This window comes from Cygnus atratus, chromosome 6 (assembly GCF_013377495.2).
Source record: "Cygnus atratus isolate AKBS03 ecotype Queensland, Australia chromosome 6, CAtr_DNAZoo_HiC_assembly, whole genome shotgun sequence".
Lineage (NCBI taxonomy): Eukaryota > Metazoa > Chordata > Aves > Anseriformes > Anatidae > Cygnus > Cygnus atratus.
Window position 1 is genome coordinate 14,315,001 of NC_066367.1, and position 20,505 is coordinate 14,335,505.

General features: G+C 42.3%; 1 protein-coding gene across 1 annotated transcript in view; it reads right to left on the reverse strand.

The window, feature by feature from the left end:
* Positions 1 to 12,440, reverse strand: part of CD28 (CD28 molecule) — a 12,546-nt gene extending 106 nt beyond the window's left edge. The window contains exons 1-4 of the mRNA XM_050711649.1: positions 12,228 to 12,440; positions 4,763 to 5,116; positions 4,375 to 4,493; positions 1 to 1,412 (exon numbers count right to left, since the gene is read on the reverse strand). The exon at positions 1 to 1,412 is cut by the window's left edge and continues 106 nt beyond it. Coding sequence (XP_050567606.1) covers positions 1,272 to 1,412; positions 4,375 to 4,493; positions 4,763 to 5,116; positions 12,228 to 12,282 — 669 coding nt within the window. The 5' untranslated portion in view covers positions 12,283 to 12,440 and the 3' untranslated portion in view covers positions 1 to 1,271. The remainder of the gene's footprint in view (positions 1,413 to 4,374; positions 4,494 to 4,762; positions 5,117 to 12,227) is intronic.
* Between the last annotated feature and the right edge of the window lie 8,065 nt (positions 12,441 to 20,505).

Consider the following 20,505-nt stretch of genomic DNA (forward strand, 5'->3'; position numbering starts at 1 on the left):
AAGGGACTTTATGCTAAGACAACCCCAATTACAGTTTAGGATGCCTTGTTAATGTAAACATGCTTAATTAAAGGTATGAAGCAGGTTTTTGTTGAAGACTTCATTCTACTCCAGCACGGAGCATCCCTAAAGAACATCTTTAGATAAAAAGGTAACCCTCAGTCAGCACAAAGTTCAAAGTGCCTGGAGCAGTCTCTGTTCACAATGGTAGGACCTGGGGACCCTCTCGCACCCAAAACGTTGGTTGCTTACTAGGAAAAAATTCAAGTGATCTTTAGTCACTCATAAGTGGATGCCGATTTTCAAAAGAGCTCTGGTACAGCCTTGGTACCAGAAAAAGTGATGTATTTTCAGGAGGACGCAGCAGAGTGCCTTTTGGATAGAAACAAAAATTCAAAAATGAGGGTAAAGTTCTCCTCCAAATCTGACCTCCGTATCTTCTAATGCTTCCCATGTTGCTTTGTGTTCCCTTGCTGTAGGCAAACATAACAAACGGGACTTTTCATGATGACAGCAGATCTTCCTTCCTCTCCTGCCTGATTTTTTCTTCAGATGCATTGGTTTCATGCTCTGTGGAGTTGCTTGGTTATGACTTCAAATGGCCTTTGTGAACATTTACAAAGTGTCCAACCTAAAGACTCACATGTTGAATGTTGAGTCATTTTCTTTCAGTCCTGGTTTGTCCTGACGGCCCATTTGCACTGTAGCCTAATTGCTTGGATGCCTTCTGGCTGACTTTTCCATCTCTTTCAAGCATGTCCTGACTTTCAAACTGTGCCCTGCTCTCAGAGGGAAGACTGTTTGTTTTTTCCCCATTTTCCATATTTAACAGCAACAATGGTTTCTGAGGATTAGACATTCAGGGAAAGAAATTACAGGCTAAATCTAAGGGAGCAGTTATTGGGAAAGGTCAGATGTTCTGGTTCTGGTTCCCCCAACAGCTGAACAAAACCACCAGTGGTTAAGAGGAGACCAGCTCTGAGATCTGATGCCATTCTTCTCTCTTACCCACTGACAACCCTCAACACAAGCTGCATCTCATTTTCAGCCATCATGGAAAACAATCCTTTTTTACTCCCCCTCCCCCCCCCCCTTTTTTTCCCCTTTTCTTTTTGCATAACACTGAAGTTTAGCCAATACTTGCTTTGGTGTAGGTATCCATGGTCAGTAATAACAAACATGATGAGAAAATGACAAGCTGTCCTTCCCTGTCCAAGAGCAAGTGACTGCCTAGAAGCACAAGAGGATAGTGGTGGGTCGGCTGGTGGCTATCACGGCTGCCAGGAGCGATATGCAGTGTAGTCTCGTGTTGGTGCATAAGATGGGTAACCCTTGTTCTTTTGGTAGGGTGGATGCCGGGGAGTCATGTTCATGTAGTCACTCTGGTGGTACCTGTTCTTCTTGGACTTTTGCTGTGGGAGAAGGGGCAAGAAAATTGTGAAACCGTTTCTGCAATTAGCCTGTCCCGCCTGGGGTGAACATTCAAAAAGGGGAAAAAAAGAAAGGGAAGAGGTATCCTTTGAGCAGAGAGCTTTTGAGCATTAATAAAATGTGAGAGACATGAGCAAAGCATTTGATTTTTTTCCTTTTCTGAATTAACAAACTGTCTTACCCAACTGTCGGATATATTAACTGCTGACGGTCCTGGCTCTGGGTCCTGGTTCAAGGAAGCAGGCATATTCATAAGAAAGCCTCAGATTTAAATACGTTTACAGAAGAATTAGAACACATGTTCTCATAATATAATCCATGGAATTTGCCAAACCTGAATACAAGTCTACAGCTTATCTGCTGAGAGATGCGGAGTGTCAGTTCTCCAGGTGAAGGAATGCTGCAAACCAAGGAGACAAACTGATTTCTCTCGCCACCAATTCTCAGCTATGAAATGACTCAGCAGAAGCAATGCAGCCTGAGCAGTGAAGTCTGTCCTCATTTATTAGGAAGGAAAATAAATTGGCTTAACTGAAACAGAATAAGAGCACGAAAAATCAGCCTAGGCTATATATATCATGACTTGCCTACTATTTACAGCAGGAACACAAAGTGTATATGTGGTTCTAAGCACTGTTTCAAGAGGCAAAAGAGCCAGAGCTCATGTTAATGTTTTATCTGGGCCTTAAAAATTTCATTTCCAATGTTGAATTTCTGCCTTATAGTGCCCCTGTGAGACAGGGAAGGCATCTCTTTCAGAACTAAGAGTAGCAGAAGACAGGTGAAATAATTTGCCTATAATGAGAGAGGAAGTTTGTGGCTACAGCAGAATTTGCACCTGTGGTTCCTGCAGGCTGTGCATAAGGTTAGTGTTCTTGCATAGCTTAAGGCCTTCTTACAGGGATTAGGGAAAGTGCTTCCGTTCTTTTTCCTTAATGCTGACTATACCTTTTTTTACAATCTCCTTTTTACTGAAATTTCCTTTCTACATACATACATACACACACGCACACACATACTGCAGTGTACATGTGATGCTGTGGAATTGGAGAAGGTCTGCCTTAGAAAATCTAATGGCTGAATTATGCTCTACCTGCAGCGTGAGGCAGTTAATTGCTATGAGACACTTCAAGCTTTTTGATGTTAATGTTATATATATGCAAGGTGTTGAATGGAAATTACATGCTACTTAAGCTATGCAGTGCAGATGGTGTATTTAATCATTAGATAGAAAAAAGTTTTATCTGTCTTTGCTTATCTCCATAATATAAAAAAATAATAATTCATCTATTAAAATTGAAGAGGTAATTTCTCATTAGAGAAATACATTTTGCTAGCATAAGTGAGTGCTGGATTGTTCCAGGATGACGTATGGCTGCTTCTGGAGAGGAAAGCAGTTTTCCTCTAAGGCAAGCAGAACTGTGAGGAATTAGACAAATCTTTAGCTGCTTTCAGGAACTCGAGTGAAACAGACTTGCTATGGCTGTCAGGTATCATTTTTAGGACCTCATTTTAACATCTACAATGTCATGTAGGCAGCTTTATTTACATTCAACAGCACTCCAAGTACATCCACGCTCACGGCGTGTGTTATCAGGAGAATACCACCAGCAGCGATAACAGCAGGTAAAAACTGATGCAGCAAAGAGCATGCATCACAGTGCAGCCTTGTCACTCTTGCTGGGAGCAGACATCTTAGTAGCACAGTGCGTAGCCATTGGGTACCGAAATAAAATAGCAGAGAGAAAATGGTTCAGATTGTGAACGGTGGATTTGAGGTTATAATATCTCATCAGCCACTGTCGCACAGCACGGTAATACCAGCAGCTGTTTGCTGTAATCGTCTCGGCTCTCCTCTCGGTCAGTCTCTACAGTAAGGCACAAAGAGGGACCACGTAACCTGCCTTTGCAGTTTGCTTTGACAATGTCTGATTCAACTGTTTTGCATTAGAAATATGTATATATTGAGCAAGTGTATTTCTGTGAAATGGCTAACAGAGCTCAAGCTTCAGCTAGCAGTGAGAGTGGTTTTCTGTGCACATGCAGCATTTAGCCTGTCAGGGACCCTGGGACCTTTTTTTATACAGGCTACATTACAATGTGTTGAAAGAAGCTATTTAATGGCAAAGATAGAGGGGAGAGGCTGAGTGCAAGGAACAGAACTCTTCACGCTCATTGTTCAAGTCTTTCCCACGTGGAGTAAGAAGTGTAAAATCACCTCTGGGAAATCGGGATCACAGGACTTGTCCTGGAAGATGGCATTCTGCTGCCTCTGCCTCACAACTCACGCTGTCTTTACTCTGACAGGGCTGCTTGTTGAACCAGGCAGAACTGAATGTGACATGGGCCAGGCAAATCTCCAGAGAGATTAGAAAGCAAAAATAATGAGCCACAAGACTGTCTCTGCTTTCTTAGGGTAAATACACTATTGAGGCCCTCGTGCCCCTGTTCTCTTGCAGTCAAGCTGCCGAAAAGAGTGGGTATGAGAAGGAATTGCTGGATAGGCACAAGACATCAGTGCAGATGGTCTTGGGCCAGCTGAGGGCTCCCTAAAGATTGTTTTAATGTAGGTGAGCACCTTCTGTCAGAGTAGCCTCAAGGGAGTTTGCCAGGAGTGCTTGTAGAGGTAGATTTCCCTGACAGGGACGGCTGGCTGGAGCTGGAGGCTGTCCCAGTTTGGCTGGTGTGCTGGGCATCGCAAACATTATGGCACTACCGTTTGCCTTAGGATTCTACTACAGAGGCTGACTGCCCACCTGGTGAGCATCTGATGTTCCAGCTGTTTTGGGGCATAGCACAGGTGTGCACGTGTAGCTGGGGTAAAGAAGCACTGTGATCCTGAAGTGAGGCATATCAGTGAGCTTGTGGTAAACAAGGCAAGTATAGCCTGAGAGATGAGCTAGGGACAAAGAGCATATAGAGCAAAGGAAAATAGTTTCTTACCCAGTAGCTAATAAAGATTGCAGTTATTAGGATACTGTAGAAAGCAAGAAGTCCCGTCACTGCCACCATAACCCAGTAAGAAATTGCAGACCGAGGCTCTTGTGTTTGGATGGGTGTCTCTTTAAGGAAAAGAACAAAAAGAACTTTAAGCACTTAAAAGCAAAAACCTCGATCTCTGCTTATTTGCTCCTTGTTCCAACAAGCCATTTATATTAATCGTACCATACACCTGTTTAAGATGTCTTTCTCAGGATATCAGGAGCGGGAATGTCATTTTAGGAGGCAACCCAACTATTTTTTTTCTTTATAAAGAAACAAACTGCCTCAAGCCATCGTATAAGGAGTGTGTATAGGGAGGATACTGGCCTACAGAGATTTCTCAGCTTACCTTTCACGTGAATGACGGTCCCATTGCTCTTCTCATTGTAGACATATGGAGGTGGATACATGGCCTCAATTTTGCAGAAGTAGATGTCAGTTTGGTTGGCATTCATGTTCCAAAGATTGAAGATTACTTTGTCTTCATAAAAAGTCCCCTGGCAGTTGAATTCTTTATTGGAATTACTGCTAGATTTGGTCTTGTTCCATGAAATAAAGCAGACTTCAACTGCACTGTCTGTTCCTTTGTGCAGTGAGGCTCGAAATTCCTTCCCTGTTCCATTGTATGAGTAGTTGCAGACTAGATTTGCTGTTTTGTTGGCTACGATGAGCAGAGGATGCTGAGCCACTAAAATCTTGTTTTCTGGAAGGGAGGGCAGAAAGAGAGAAAAACACTTGTTTACAAGATACAGCATGAGGCTTCAGAACCACACATCCTCCTGTGCAGCTCTTCTCCATGTCTCCTCTCCTCTGCTGATGCTCCCTACTAGGGAGCACATAACCACCAAGCTGCAGAAGCAGTTTCTCACAGGAGCTCGTTGCAGCAATCCCCCTCTTTATAACTAACTACAAAGTCACTAGGGGAGCCTGTGAGGTCGAGGGTGTTTTTCTTTAGAGTCAGGACGCTAGGACACAAAGTGGCTCATGTGATGAAGATTGAACATCAAGACCCAAAAGGCTGCTTTGGTTCTTTGTTTGTGTGTATGTGTTTAAGGCCACCTTTCCTTAGCAAGCAGATTCCCAGGGAATACTACGGAGTGAAAATGCTATGAATTTAATGCTTAGTTAAGTGGTCAGGTAAGAGAGTATTATTGATACATTTGCTTTGTAATCCAAGGACAGTCTTGAAGAGTTTGCAGGTGGAATTTGTTCAACCATTTCAAGGGTTTGGGCCTTGGACAAAGAGCACTAAAAGCATGAACTGCTATCATTTTAATTTTAAATAAGTCATTTCACTAGCTAGCAGCTGTAGCAGATTCTTAATCTCTCAGAGGACTCGGGATCTGACTAATCTGACACTGTGTTGGCACTTAGCACTTGAATGGCCTGCAAAAAAGCATGTCATATGGAGGTATAATTCAATTTGGATTGACCGGACTGATAGATAAACAGGAAATGTTTTCTGACATGTAGAACTCGGTGCTACGATTTGCTGAACAATGAAACACTGCACAGACTGTGCAGAGAGACAGCTTCTTCCAAGAAAATTCATCCTGTACAAATGAGGCCTTACTTTTCAAATGATGACCTGTAAGAGGAAGGAGGTTTTGGTTCTTAAAGCTAGGAACTTGCCAGAAGCAAGGAAAGCCCTTTTGTGTGTGTATATAATCACATGAAAGTTCAACTCATAGGAGGTCTTAGTAGCCTTTGATGGATCACTGAGAATTGCTGTGGTTGAGAGAATGGCAATTGTATCTCTCCAAAGTCTGCTGCAAAGCTTGCCTTCATTCTGCTTAATCCACGTGAGGATACTTGAAAAGGCTGGTTAGGGAAATGGAGTGGGAAGGGGGCCAGATCCAGAATGCCCAGAATGTAAGTGTTTCAATGTGTTCAGTATTTAGGACTAAATGGCTACATGCAGTGTGCTCACACAGGCACAGGAAGAGGGACCACCCCAACCTCTTTAGTAGGACACTCTTTTGGGGTGTAGGGGACCTGAGTTCAGTTCCGTGCTCTGGCTTGGTTAGAGACTTACACCTGCCTCCCTCAAGCCTGGTGAGAGACTGAGCTTCTTGGGAGCTGCACAAATGTTAGCCTGGAAGAGACCACTGAAGTCATCCGGTCTAGTGCTCTGCTTTCAGAGTCAGACATAAGACAAAAGGCAGAGAAAACAGATCTATTCATACAATTGACACATCATTTACATAGATCCAAAGAACATCTGCTCCAAATACCACACAGTGTATCCACAGGTGCTGTGGAGCCACTTTTTTCATGTTGAAACTATTTCACTTTGCTCAACTTTCATTATGAGAGGTGTGAGTGAAGACAGTGAACATACATGGTGGTCACGGCTATCACAGGGACGTGAGAGATTCAGGTGTAGTCCCTGCTTTGAATCAAAACAGAAGATGGACTTGAGTATGGGTATTCCAAATCCAGAGTGAAAACCTTTCTCCATCTGATTATCCTAGGCTCTGGCTCCCATTCTTATGAATTTTGTGGTTGCTAGACATTTTCCTAATAAATTGCTATTTCCCTGCCAGCTCCCTTTCTCCCACCACTCTGAATCTGAAAATTTCCTAGCAGCTCTAGTTATCTGTAAGCTGGTAAAAGGGTCTGTAAGGCTGTTGCTCTCCAGCTCCCCAGAGGCTTGAGAGAAAGTCCATGCTAGATTTCTTTCATCAGCCACTGCTGATTTATGAGGAAGTTAAGAAGCTGAGCCAGAAACCCTCTGCTAGGTATACCCTGGCATACCAATAATTGTAAGACATGAAAGAAACAAGACTGGAACAGGGAGTGAAGTAAACATGAAGAGATGCATAATTTTGCCAGGACTAGTGGTAGGATGTGGGCAGTAAAAACAACCCACGGCCAGCAGGTTCTCCAGTTACCAGCCCAGCCCATGAAACTGCTGAAGTTGTTCATTTTCTCACTGAAAGCCTTGTTTACAGCCCTTTCTTCTCATGAGAGCAGAAAGACGTGAGACAAGGAATGCTCTAGTGCCTTGTCTTTAGCAAAGAAAGATTTTGTGGTCCACCCTCCTTGTGTCTCTCTGTTCAGCACAGCTAGCTTGGAGGTTGGAGCAGAGCTTGTCACAGCTCACAAATCTCATGTTCGCAGGGAACCCAAACACCATGAAACTTTTTATTTTGACGAAGACTGAGCATTTCCATGCTTTCCAGCACAAAGAGCCACACATCTTGGAATCCCGGAACAGGGAGGCCGAATAACAGCAGACAAGGCAGGTTTCTATCAGAGATGTTGCATGTGGTGAATTTTCATCGAAATGAAGACATTTCAGCAAAACATTTCAGTTTCACCGAATCAGCATTTTCCGACAAAAGTTCTCACATAGGCTTATAAGGCATTCTAAGCAAGGAGTGAGGTTTGCATTCCACCTCTTTAGACATGGTGTTTGATCATATTTTTCTTGGCCAGAAAACTCATCTTTGGCCCAGGTGGGAATGTGCAGGTCCCCAGCGGAGTTGTTCTCTGTTTAGCATAGCAGAATTCTACGCATCTCACTTGAGACAGTTATTCTGATTTTCACCCCAGTAGTGCCCACCACTACAACCCTGACTGTCACAGGAACCGAATACACCTTCAGAAGGGACTTTTCTGTTTCAGAGCTTACAACCAAAACAGGCATTCTGGAAGAGACGCTTGCAGAAGAAGCACTACACCTCCAAAAAAATGCTTGCCTGTTTTTCACTGCAAGTGCTTACCAACACTTGTTTTTCAGTGCAAGTACTTCCAGAAAAACAGGTGGATGTTTATTGCTTAGCCTGAGCAGGTTTTCACTATGTCCAGAGGAAAGACAAAGAACACCGAAAATCTCATCACTGAGGGACCACCTTCAAATGCTGTTTACACCCTTCTGCAGAGCCCAGTGACTTACCCCCACCTTTTGCTGCTGTGAGCTAGTCTGGATTCCTGATGTACAGTAGGACATACCTTCATGCCTCAAGCACCACTATTTCGTTACAGCTTTGGACTATTTCTGTCCCTGCCATGATATTTTGCTAATTGTCAACCGGACGTTTTTGATGCAGCCAGTGAAGAAATTTATTTCCTTCAACTTATTTCTTGGATTTCTGTCCCAGTCTTGCCATGCAGGCTGGGTGTTGATAACCCAGCCCCATGCTGCCGACGTTGAGGTGGCTGACCAGTTGCAAAAAGCTTACTTGTGGAGCGTTAAATGAAGACTGCACCTAAGTGATTTGTTTAAGCTAAGCTTAAACTGAATCTGCTTTCAGAAAGTGGCTCTGCTATGTCAAATCTGAACTGGTTGAGGGAGGTCTTTTGTTTTTCATTCATGGGAACTAATGAGCACCACATGAATTGGTTGGGTTGCAATGCCAGCAGGGCTGGGGCAAGGCAGTCTTACCCCACAGGCCCCATTGTCATCCTGCTCCTCCAGGCTTGCGTTTTTTTCAAATTGAAGAGCATCAGTCATGCCAAAATGTGTTTTAATTTTGCAGTGAAAAGAAAGTAAGGCAAAACATCCCTTTTTTCATTTCTGATCTGAATAGGATTTGAGTATATTCTTTGTAGGATCTGTACCAGTCTGAGCAAACTTGAGCTGAAGTTGCTTTTGCCTTCACAAAGGAAGCTCTTCTCATGTCTCTTTGGGTTTGTTAAAATGGTGAAACTCTGAAACATCTCATATGTGTTTCCAATAGCATATGTTTTCCCCTAAATAGGTTCACGATTGCTATTTCCATAGCTGTGTTCAGTCATGCTGCATAGTAATAAATATCTGTGTCTTGGTCTTAGCCAGAAAAGGGCAGTTACAAAAAATCTTTGTCTACAGTTTCAAAAATCTGTAAGGTCTAGAAAAGTAAAGTAATTTAAATCAGTGTGCGCATGCTGCAGGCTTTCTCGGGATCATAGGTTGTGTAAGCAACAGTGTACAAGCTCTCTGTTGAGCTTTTTTGTATGTTATTTGTCGTGCTTGACACATCTTATAATCCCATGTGAGGGGTTTTTTGCATCATGAAAAAATGCTGGCCATCCATAATACCTGTAATACACAGACTTCCTAATCGTGGAGCTCGGTGCAGGCAAAACTTCACTGAAGTTTTTTTCTTTCTTTCTTTTTTTTTTTTTTTTTTTGCCAAGAAAGTGAAATAAAGACGACAGAGTATGGAAACTAACTATTTTGAGTTTTTTTTTCCAAAAGTTTCCATGAATCATTATCAACTATTGGAAAAAAAATATTCTGCTAAAAATATTTTCTACTCTCCTTTCTTTCTTTTCCATGCCAATTGATTCCAGGCAGCTGTTTGCCCGGCAAGGAGTCTGGGATAAGTTGGGATTTCTATAAGCACAGTAAAGAAACATCCCACTGGATTCTGAATGGAACTTGTTTAATCCACAAATGGAGAGATACACAGCTATGTTACACACCAAGCTATCCCATTTTTGCTGCTGCTCTTTCGTTGTTCAATTACCTTTACTCTGCTTTCCCACGTACAAGAGTCTTTCTCTGTTACTTTGGTTCTAGGTGGCCCAGCAGTGTGTGTAGCATGCAGCTGGAGGGATCTACCTCTTCTAACTATGATAAACTTGGTTTTTGCTAACCTTTCCTCCTTTGGTGCAAATACTGCAGGAAGCACAGTGCTACACAAAGCGCAGGTAATTCCTGCTGTAACCAAGACCAGTTGGAGCACAGGGTTTTTTCTTGTCCATTTGTGATTTTTTTTTTTAAGCAGCATTTGTTGATGTCATCCTAATCACAGCTAACCACCTTGTACTTCTTCTGCATTCTGGTAACCTCGGTGGGTTCGAGGTTAACTTTAACACCCAGAGGTTGATTTTAACACCAGCCAGAATGTTAGGCAAATACTGAAAAGATGAGGTCATTTGTGGTCCACTGCAGTGGGAACCCGCTTACATTATTTCACAAAATACACAGGTAGCCAACGTGCTCTGCCTGCCTCTCTGGCAGACTGTAGCAGCATAATTATTTAGTCAACAGAGAGGGGGTGATGGGGATGGGGAGGGACGAGCTGTGTAAACATCAGTATTACTGAAAAAGGGGAATGAGCAATCTGATCGTTCAAGTCTCTTCCCAGCTTTAGAGTTCCACAGTTCAAACTCAACTTGCTGCACTCCCTCGCATTCTAAAAACAGCAGAACGGGACAAATTTGGTTGCCTTCACTAGAACAAAATATCTGAGGCCTATAATACATTTTGTGGCTCGAGGAAGTCCTGCAGGGTTTTGACCTGCCTTAGTGTTTTCCATGTAGTAAGGATCATTTGTCTCAGGATCAAAATGAAAAGAAGAGGTAGAAAAGAGACATGGAAAAAAGGTGAGAGCCCTGAGAAGCAAGCCAACTTGTGTGCTTCTCTTTAAGCAGTTGTACAGTCTCAGTGAAGCTGTTGGAGAAATTCAAGCTCTTAATGTAAAGTAAGTGTACAGATGTCTAGAGAATCACGGCATAACCCCAGTGTCTGATAACCACATGCTTTATTTTGTTGTAGTTTAAAAGAGTTGCGTAAAAGTTGTTCATATCTCATGGAAATGTTTTTAAATGTTTTTAAAACTGTTAACCCATTGCTGCTACTTATTCCCTCCTGGGATTATTGTCTTCTCTGACAACCCAGTGGCCTTCTGTGGAAATAATTATGATATTGCAAGCACAGAACAATAAACGTGGTAAAAGGACAAGGAAGGAAAAGCCCATCATCTCTTATAGAAATATCATTGCTTCATGCAAATCACAATGCCTTCACTGAGGAAAAGCGTTACAGAAAAATAACACAAGTTATGAAAAATGTGATCAATTGTATCTCTTGTATTAGGAAAAGCAACTCTTTAAAGATGTTCTATATGTGAAAGTTTTTGTACTGGATGTCAGATTTTTGTTCTTACCTGTAAATTCCCTGTAAAATACAAAACAGTGATATATGGAGAAGAGCAAATAACAACAGTTCACAGACCAGTGACTTGAAAAATTGTCTGTCTCAAGATTATCCTTACAGAAGCCATCATCCCTTGCCTTGCTTTGCATTTTGATGTATCCCTTGAAAAGACATGTTAACTCTGAATATATTGCATAAGTGAGAGACAACACCCAGACAAAATACCCTCAGCCACAACAACTGAAGATTCAGAAAGATTCCCCAAGACTCCAGACTCCTAAATCACAAATAGACATTTTTGTTGTTGCGGGTATTTTCAGAAAGAAGCTAGATATCTCGTTAGTACCAATAAACTACTAAACAGTGCAAAATTCAGAAACTCAGCAATTCCCACGCTCCCACCTTTGAGCTCTGTAAGCAGCTCTGCTGTTGTTCCTTTTATGTGTTAATTCGGGGGGGATGCAGGTGGGCTCAGCTCTGCAGCCCAGCGCACCGAGCTGGGCCATGGAGCTGCACGCAGCAGGCTTGCAGGTGGCCGAGAGGCTGCCCCAAGAGGGGCACTGGCACCAGCTCAGCCCAGATCCCCCCAGCAGAGGCTAAAAAGCCACGGAGCACTTGTGTGAGCAAAATCCGTACGGGCTGGGGGAAGGTGAAATAACCCCCCTGTAAATACACATGCAGTTTCCAAATGCATCTCAAGAGATGGCGGATTAAAAAGAAAGCTCTTGAGTCCTGGAGGGATACTTGTGGAAGAAGAAAGATCAGGCTCTCTTAGAGCAAGCTGATCCATATGCAGTCCTAGCAGCATGCTCTGTCTCTCCCTGTACATCCAAACAGATCAATTTCTGCAAAATTAATTCAGAGCTGTGCTAGACCTTCTCCCTGCTCCAATGATGCAAATGTTGAAAACTGGTGGAAAGGATCGGAACCCTTCTTTTGTTACCTGTTACATCGGCAGCGGGGATGAAGCAGAGCACCACGAGGATCCCCAGGAGCATGGTGCTGATGGTGGGCCCGCGGCCTTGTCCCCACCCCCTGCAGGCACTCCAGGTCTCCCAGGGCCCCGCGCCACCAGCCGTCCCGTCCCCGTGGGGCCAGGCTGCACCCTTGCTTGCTCACACAGCTTCTCTCCTCCTCCCTCCGCGGCACATGATACACAGCCAAGTGAAACCACTGCAATGGAAGTGTTCGAACAGGAAGTTCACTTGTTTGGTGGCTTTAGCCTTAGGAAGTCTCCCCTGTGCCTCTGCAACACCTAGTAGTGCCTGCCAGCAGTGCAGCCCACCCTCTGCAATGCAGTCGCTGTGCTGCAGGATGTGCGCTTCTGCCTGGGGCTTTGCAGGGTTGCCCCTATCGGGGGGAGAAGCGGATCCCCCAGAGGTGCAGTTCTCTTTCTTTACCAAGAGCACATACAGGCATATGCCATTCCCATCGCCACGGTAGAAGCGAACAGCAGGTTCCAGTTCCCGGTGGCCAAACCTGGCCCCTCGGGAAGCTGTGTGCTCAGGAAGCCCATCTCTCCTCGCTCCCAGGAGGAGAAACCTTTCTCCCTTGGCCTGCTTCCTTGCTCCTACCTGCCTACCCAGCCACCAGGAACGCCAATATATTTTAAGAGCAGTGATCTAGGTTTGTCCATTTTCACTGTGCTGCATCAGCTTATCACCTAAATGCAGTCCGAACAGTGCAAGAAGGAGCTGATCTGCTGTATCTTCCCTTCTGGAAAAAAATCCTGAGTTATAAATGAGTATGACTGTAGTCCAATTGACATCTAAATAGAGGCAGCATGCAGCAAAGCACACTTCTCAATCAATGCTTTTACTAAAGTCTTACTATTTAAAGTTTTTCTCTTGGCCTCACCTGATAAATGCTCACTCTTTGCCCTGCAAACTTGATGTCACCTCTCCCTTTGAAACAGACGGATCGTGAGAGTGCATTAATGGCTTTTATAACTGGAGAGTTCTGGTTAATAACTATTTACTTCTGTCCACCAAAGTAGAAATATTCAACTATCAATGCCTGTAACTATCTGTGATTTATTTGAGAGAAAATGGGAGGTGTTTAGCAGGAAGACTTTCAAGAAAACTGGGCTGTTATAAAAAGGATGAGCTGTTCTTCCTTTTCCCTTAGCCTCTGAGGTTTTTAAGCTGTGTTTTGTCTAAAATTATCGATGTAATCTAAGAGCAGCCTTACCTGGTATATCCATTTACAGTCTAGGAATTTTAACAAGATTCTTAAGGTTTGTAATCAATGTAAATTTCTTGCAATATTGAAAGTTTTGGAATTCCCTTGTGCTTTGAGAGAGAGAGAAGTCAGATTCTCTCTTAGCCCACCTTTGTGGTTTCTTGATAAATATCCTGATACCTTATTTGAATTCTATGAGTGTACCTGCAGGTATCAGTGGAAACGTCCCAGCTTAAACTGAAGTGAGAATCCCCCAACACAATTAGAAAATTCATTATCTTTTTGCTGAGTTGCCCTCTCTTGGAGATGAAAAATGCTGTTGTCATGTCTTCTGGCTCAGGTAACTGTACAATGTTTATTATGCCTGCTGCATGCTCCCGCACCATGGCTGTCAGATCCTTTCTGGATTTAGGATACAGACTGAAAATGCACAGAGTATGCTGTCCGCTCATTACAGGGTTAGCAGAATATATATTGCATTGGGCAATAACAAGCTAGAGCCATTCATTTCACTGGCATATACTGGCAAAGGATAACCAGAGGAATCCTGACTGTGGAAACATTTTAGTGTCTCTGCAGCTATGTATGAAGAGACTCTGCCCTAGGAATACCGCTAACAAAAAACAAAAGGGATCAGTGTGGGCTCCCTTCAGTGTGGCCATGGACCTGTTCTATCCCTTATCCATCCTCACATGCCTCTCCCACGGTGAGGACAGACCAAGGCACCAATTGCAAACAGAGACTGGACTGGTGGAATAGAGGAGAGGGAAGCAGGACCACTGAGAAATTATCCACTGTAGGTAGCCCTAGAGACCAAGCCATGGTGTATCATTTCTCATTGTGCTGATGAACAGCAGTATCAGTATTGCCCTCTCCAGAGCCTCCAGTCCTTCAGTCTTGCTTTCAGTTTTGCCTAATGGTTTCCTTTTGATCCCTGGAGTAAGGAAGGGCTTTTTGTTTGTTTGGTTTTTTTTTCAAATAGCTCCTGACTCATCTGCATTTCTTGGTTTTCTAGGATTTTAAAAGGGCACAAAGCATCATTGTGTTCCCAAGGGTATGGCTTCTTTCCTTCTCCAAATTGCAGCTCTTGCTCTAATTTAAACAGTTCATTTCCGATCACTTAGATACTTTACTTTGTCACTTCATATGTATGATCTTTTCCTATTCCTAAAGTTTTCATGAGGTTAGCTGAAGAAGATATTACAGCTTTCAGCAAGCAGTCGTGCACTTAGAACAAACCACAGCAAAGCTTATTTGGGCAAAGAAACTGAAAATGCCCCCCAGTATGCCCTCATATGTAATTTTTCATTGTTCTCCTAAGGACTCTAAGCATCTGTCCTTCTATACCGTGAGCATTACCGGGGGGTGTTCTGCTGCAACATTCATTCAGGCACCATTCACTCCTATCCTTACCCTATTTTTCATTCAGACTTCAATCTGTTGAGTCTGTCAGTGCTCTGGCAGACAGGCTCTGCTTGCTGTCACAGCAATGGAAATCCAGACTAACATTATAACTGAAGTGGAGCTAGAACTCTGAGGGCACTGAACAAGCTAAAAATGTAATTTGTCTGAGTTTGGGAAACAGGTTTTCATCCCATCACAAAATGGCTGACATCGCAATCCAAAAGAAATGAATGAGAGATTTGTAAATGGGTTTTGAAGGTACACAGGAATCTGAACTATGGGCTTGGGGGTTAGCCATCACAGGATGTATATATAACAGTCCAGATATTTGATTGTAGCTTTTCATGTCTACTCTTAGAAAACCAAGCACTGACAAGAACTATGACCTGAGCTTTAGAGAAAGCTGGCGAGCTCTAGTACGGTTTCTCAGAGTATTATTTGGGTATATTTAAAGCAGTCTCAAGAAATCCTAAGCAGGCTGCCAGTACCACAATTACTCCCAGCAAGTACTCCTGTTCTTAGGCAAATAAAAATGTACATGCGTGCTAGAAAAGTAATTGCAACAGGATACTACCATTCACTTATTCCTGAGGACTCCAGTCTAATGGGACATCAATAGGTCACTAAAATTCCCATTTAAATAATGTAGACGATAAACTTTCCCATCACTGGGCTGTCCTACAGTTCTGTACAAAGGCTATATTTAACAGCTGCCTCTCTTCCCCACCATGAAGAATAATAACACAGATATTCAGCGAGCAGTCTAGGTAGGCTTATTCTGTGTGCTTGTATGTTGTCAACTGCTACAGCAAATGCCTTCATTTGTACAACTACGAGTCTTAAAACATGTTTATTCTTCCACTGCTGCTGCAAGTAAATGGTCGGTTATGAATATCATATGAGTAAAGATGGAAGGTTGATACTTTCAAATCTGTATTACAGGGAGAATGTGCTCTTACCTGGCTGCTGTAGAGATGCAGAAGTGGGTTGACATCATTTAATAAACAGTCAATGTTATTCCTAACTATAGAGACAATGTATGATCTATGTTATTCATGCCTGGCTGTGTCCCAAGCTAAGTTTAGGGAGTAAGTAACTCTAAGGAGCTATGCAGCATTTGACATCTGAAGTACTTCATAGTCACCTGTTGTTATTTTCACTTTACAGATGGGGAATCACAGTAAGGTGAAGAAACTTGCCTGAAGACATACCTCAGGTTAGTGCCGGAGCTAAACATCTCAGTGAGGAGCCCCATGCTCTTTAGCTACCAAAGCTGAATTGGCTTTCTGATGGCATCCATTCTGTATCATTTCCCTTGTGCACTCATGAATTTTCACTGTGTTGTGAGTCTTTTCCTTTATTTTTTTTTGTGAATCCAGATGCCTTCATACCATGAGTATGAATCAATATACTCCTTCAAAAGGAATTTTAAGTTGGTTTTCTGTACCTTAAAATGTTACAAGGGATGTCTGATACATAGCAGCCAGAGCTTACTATCACATGTCATGCAGGAAGGGAAATTTCTCTTTCGGAAAGATGTGAAATGTTTGTTTCCAGTCCTAAAGAGAGTAGCCCATAAATGTGTCGCTCATCTAGGACTAAGATCTACAATCAAACACATGTAATTTTGAAAGAGCTTGAGGGAAGCCTTCCCTGTTTGGGGAAAGAAACGTTTCTTTGACAGTCTGATTATTTTTTAATGCCAATAGCTGGAAGCTGTTCATTAGTGTTTGTTGGGGAAAAGATGGAGAGGGGCAGGAGTTCACACGTGTACATTCCTGGCTCTTTTAAAGTTAAAAATCTCATCCAAGTTTCAAAGTTGTAACTGTTTCTTCTGGCTGTACCTATTCCTGGCTTGGACTGTTAGGACAAGTATCAAAGGCAGTGGATTTAACGGGTAGGAAGGGAATAGCTCAAAGCTGCATGATTAACTGCATCTATCACCTGACTGTAATATGACGTATGGCTGCTGCTTCATTAGAGGTCGCATGTTCAGGTAGGAACACCTGAAACAAGGCATCCAGATGAGTACATATATGCAAAGTGTTCCCAGGTAAAAGTTTTTAAGATTAAGGTTTGAGGGAAGATCATTTCTGTTCTGCCAAGTGACAAAACATTTCTGGTAGCTGCACTGCCTGCTCCTCATTTCTGGGCTTTCTGGGATTGTGCTGAAAGGCTGTCGCAGCGAGCAGGCCAAGCCTGGGGGTACACATCCAGTATGATTGGCACGGAGTAGGCTGGCCTGCCAAGTGTGCCAGCATCTCCTTTCGGAGAGAAATAAACGACCAAAATCATGTCTGCCAAAAGCAGCACGTGAGCAGTATGGATAATCAGGAAACTAGAGTCCTGGGGTGAAATAAGAAGGAAATCAAGCTGGCTGTGTAGACACTTGAGTCACTTGGCAAATGTTATGCGTAGTAAGGGAATGCTGTAGCCAGGGTTTCAAGGGAATTGTCTGCGCTGCATTTATTTGCAGAGAACAGTCTACATAGCCTATATTTATGGGTAGAGCCTCAGCAAGAGAAAACACTCCCACCTCCACTGGGTTCAGCAGAATCAGGACAGCCCAGGCTCAGCTCAGAATATTAGCTTTTAAGGCTCCCATAACCAGATACATTTTTAAAAGCTTTAACTCTTTCACTTCCTCATTGTTGTATTTTTTTTTTTTCACCCAAATGCTACATTTTATAAAGATGGCATTAGTGCTATCAGCATATCACATGTATGGGGAAGCACCATCCATTTACAGTTCTTCCCATTTACACAAACTTGGAAGGAAGCATTACTCATGTTTATGAACAATTGAAACTGGAATAGAGCGCTTCATACAATGAGAGCCCCTTTACGGAAGTGTCGCAGGGGCTGCCCAGCGACCTTGCTTGTACAATGGAATATATTCTTTGGGATTACTTCATTCTGAGTAGCCCTCACAGGAAATAATTATTTTGGTAGACACTAACAAACTCTAACTTGTAGGATAAGCATTTCCAAATTATTCCTTTCCCTGAAGACAGTGACTTCTTTTCGCCTAGGCAAACCTAGCTTATGTCCAAATTCAACAGCTTTCTGCCTCAAAAATGCCCTATTCTTAGACTGTGGTGTTGCCAACACCAGCCCACAGAGTTGTTTTCTGCCAAAATGCTATGAGAAACAGGCTTTTCATTGTGTTTCTGCCGTGTCAAAAAAAAGTACTGAGTCATAGCACATTGGAAATGTTTGTGCTGGACTGCATATGAAAACACCCTAAATATGTTAGAAAGAGTATTAAATATTTCCACATAGGAACTAGGGACCAACATTCTTGATTCTTAAGCATGAAATGCACCTAAGGCTGGAGAAAGCCCTTTTCAAATCACAGCAGAAAGCATCTGCTTACTCATTTGGATATGCATGTGAATTGTGACAAACACTTAATAATTTTATAGTGGATTTCTCTTAGAAAAGAAATCCTGCTTTTTTCAACATTTCAGCATTCTTTTAAACAATTTCTTTGAACAGGGATTTGAAAATAACCATTATGCTGTTTACAGAGATCTATGTGGGCTCAGAGGATAGGAATCCATACTGGTTTAAAGAGAAGGAGAAAAAAAATAATCATATGACAGTTTTAAAATCACATCCACACAAGCAAAAGAACAAATTTCCATGCAGCTTTATGCCAGAGATGTCCACCCTGTCTACTGGTGCAAGTGATAAAGTCCTTTAGGGAGCCACCTGGGTGCTGGCTGTTTAGGTGTCTCCCCTGCCATATGTGGGGACGTGGAGCTACAAGTACTGGTCCCCCAGACATGCTAATGACACGTAATGGTGTGAGATTGAGTACATTGTTTTGACAGCCTAAGTCTGGCCCATAAACCAGAGATTGTCCCAAAACTAAATGATAACCGGACACTATGTGCTAGAACTGCCCAGGAAACGTTCCTGTAAGCCAGTGGACAACTCTTAAGATCAGAAGGCTAGGTATCCAGGCTTCCACTTCACGTTGCTGCTGTCTCATGTATGTTTGGATTCCTTTATAAAAAGACCACAATAATCCCATCTTTTTCTATAGACAGAGTTGTGACCCTGAGGAGGTCCTGCTACATGTTGCTTATTGCAGCTGTCTGAATAATCTTCCAGATGATACTAAAATCAAATCAAATTTTAATATCTCACTAAGCTTTGGATATTATTAAAAGCAATGACAAAACTCTGGTTTTGCTGATTTCAGGACAGTCTGAGACTTTATAAAAACTGAAGTACCTTTTCATAGCAGAGATCTATGAAGGTTTTATGATAAAATTGGAATTCATGATTAAATTTCTCAGATATAGTAAAATTGGAATTCATGATTAAATTTCTCAGCTTTTATGCCTTGGATACATAAAGTTTTCTGGTGTTATTTTTCCTTGGCTTCAGCAGATTATTGTTAATGACTCCATTAGCCCCATTTCTCCCTCTTAAGATAGTACTTTTTATAAGAAATATCTTCACAGGTCTCCCAAGTGTCCATATGGCGTATCAGAAAGACTATTGTTAATAATCTCCTCTAATAACTGAAAGTAATTTCGTAAATTTTTTTTACAAAACAACTTATTCTATATAACATTTTGGCTGTTTAGTCAAATTTTCATGATTAGTTGCATGTGGGTTTTGTATCGTATGTAATGTCTGATCACTGGTGGTTTTCACAGAGCAGCCCTGTGGGGTAAAAGCAAATCAGTAAGCAGCAGAGCTTAGAATTAGAAGGAAGTGATTTGTGACTATTCTCATGCTTAGACCTCACTCTTGGTTTCCAGGGGTCATGTTTATTTAAGCTGTTAGTTTAGCAGTTTATTTGTGAGTCCTAAACATTTTGTAAACAACTTTAAACAGAGAATAGTATTAATCTGGAAGTTCATCATACAGAGGCATTATTATCTGTTCAGTAACTGATATGCTTTCAGCATTATTCCCCTGTTTTGAAAGTTTCAGTTTCACTGTCAGAAATGATGACATGTGAATTAGGCAACCAGCCACATACCCTTGGGGAGAAAAAATAAATTGGGTATTTTCAAAGACATTTGTCTGCAAACAACTCATCAATTGAAATGTATTTGTATAATCTGTTTGGTGAATGTTTGCAATTAATTCTACAAACATCGAAGTCAGGCTGATGGTCCGGTTGAGTCACAAGTAGGAAAAATGGACTGAATTAAACGGATCACTTACTACCATAAACAATGTATTGTTTTGTATTTATTCCCAGACCGCTCTGGGTCTGGGAAAGTTGCATGGTACTAATAAAACTAGTAGAAATAGATTCCTCCTTTCCTGAATGCCTGCGGGGATTGACAGTGTGAGGGAAGTAAACCTGCATAAAGAAGCTAAATATCTTTGATTATATCAGGAAAACTGTTTGAAAAAAGTCCTGCAGTGATGGGAAGGAGGAGTGTTTAGCTCTTCATTTGACCTGTATCAGAGGAAAAACACAACCCTCCTTTTCAGTCTTTCCACTCGACTGTTTTGTAGAGGTTTAACTGACATCATCGCTTTGATATTTCAACGTCTGCTCTTCCTTTCATCCCTGGGGATAGGTTATGCTACTTCTCATTCTTTCATTAGCTTGAAAAAAAAGTGTTGAACCTAAGCTAATATCAGTGCACTGGAGCCAGCAC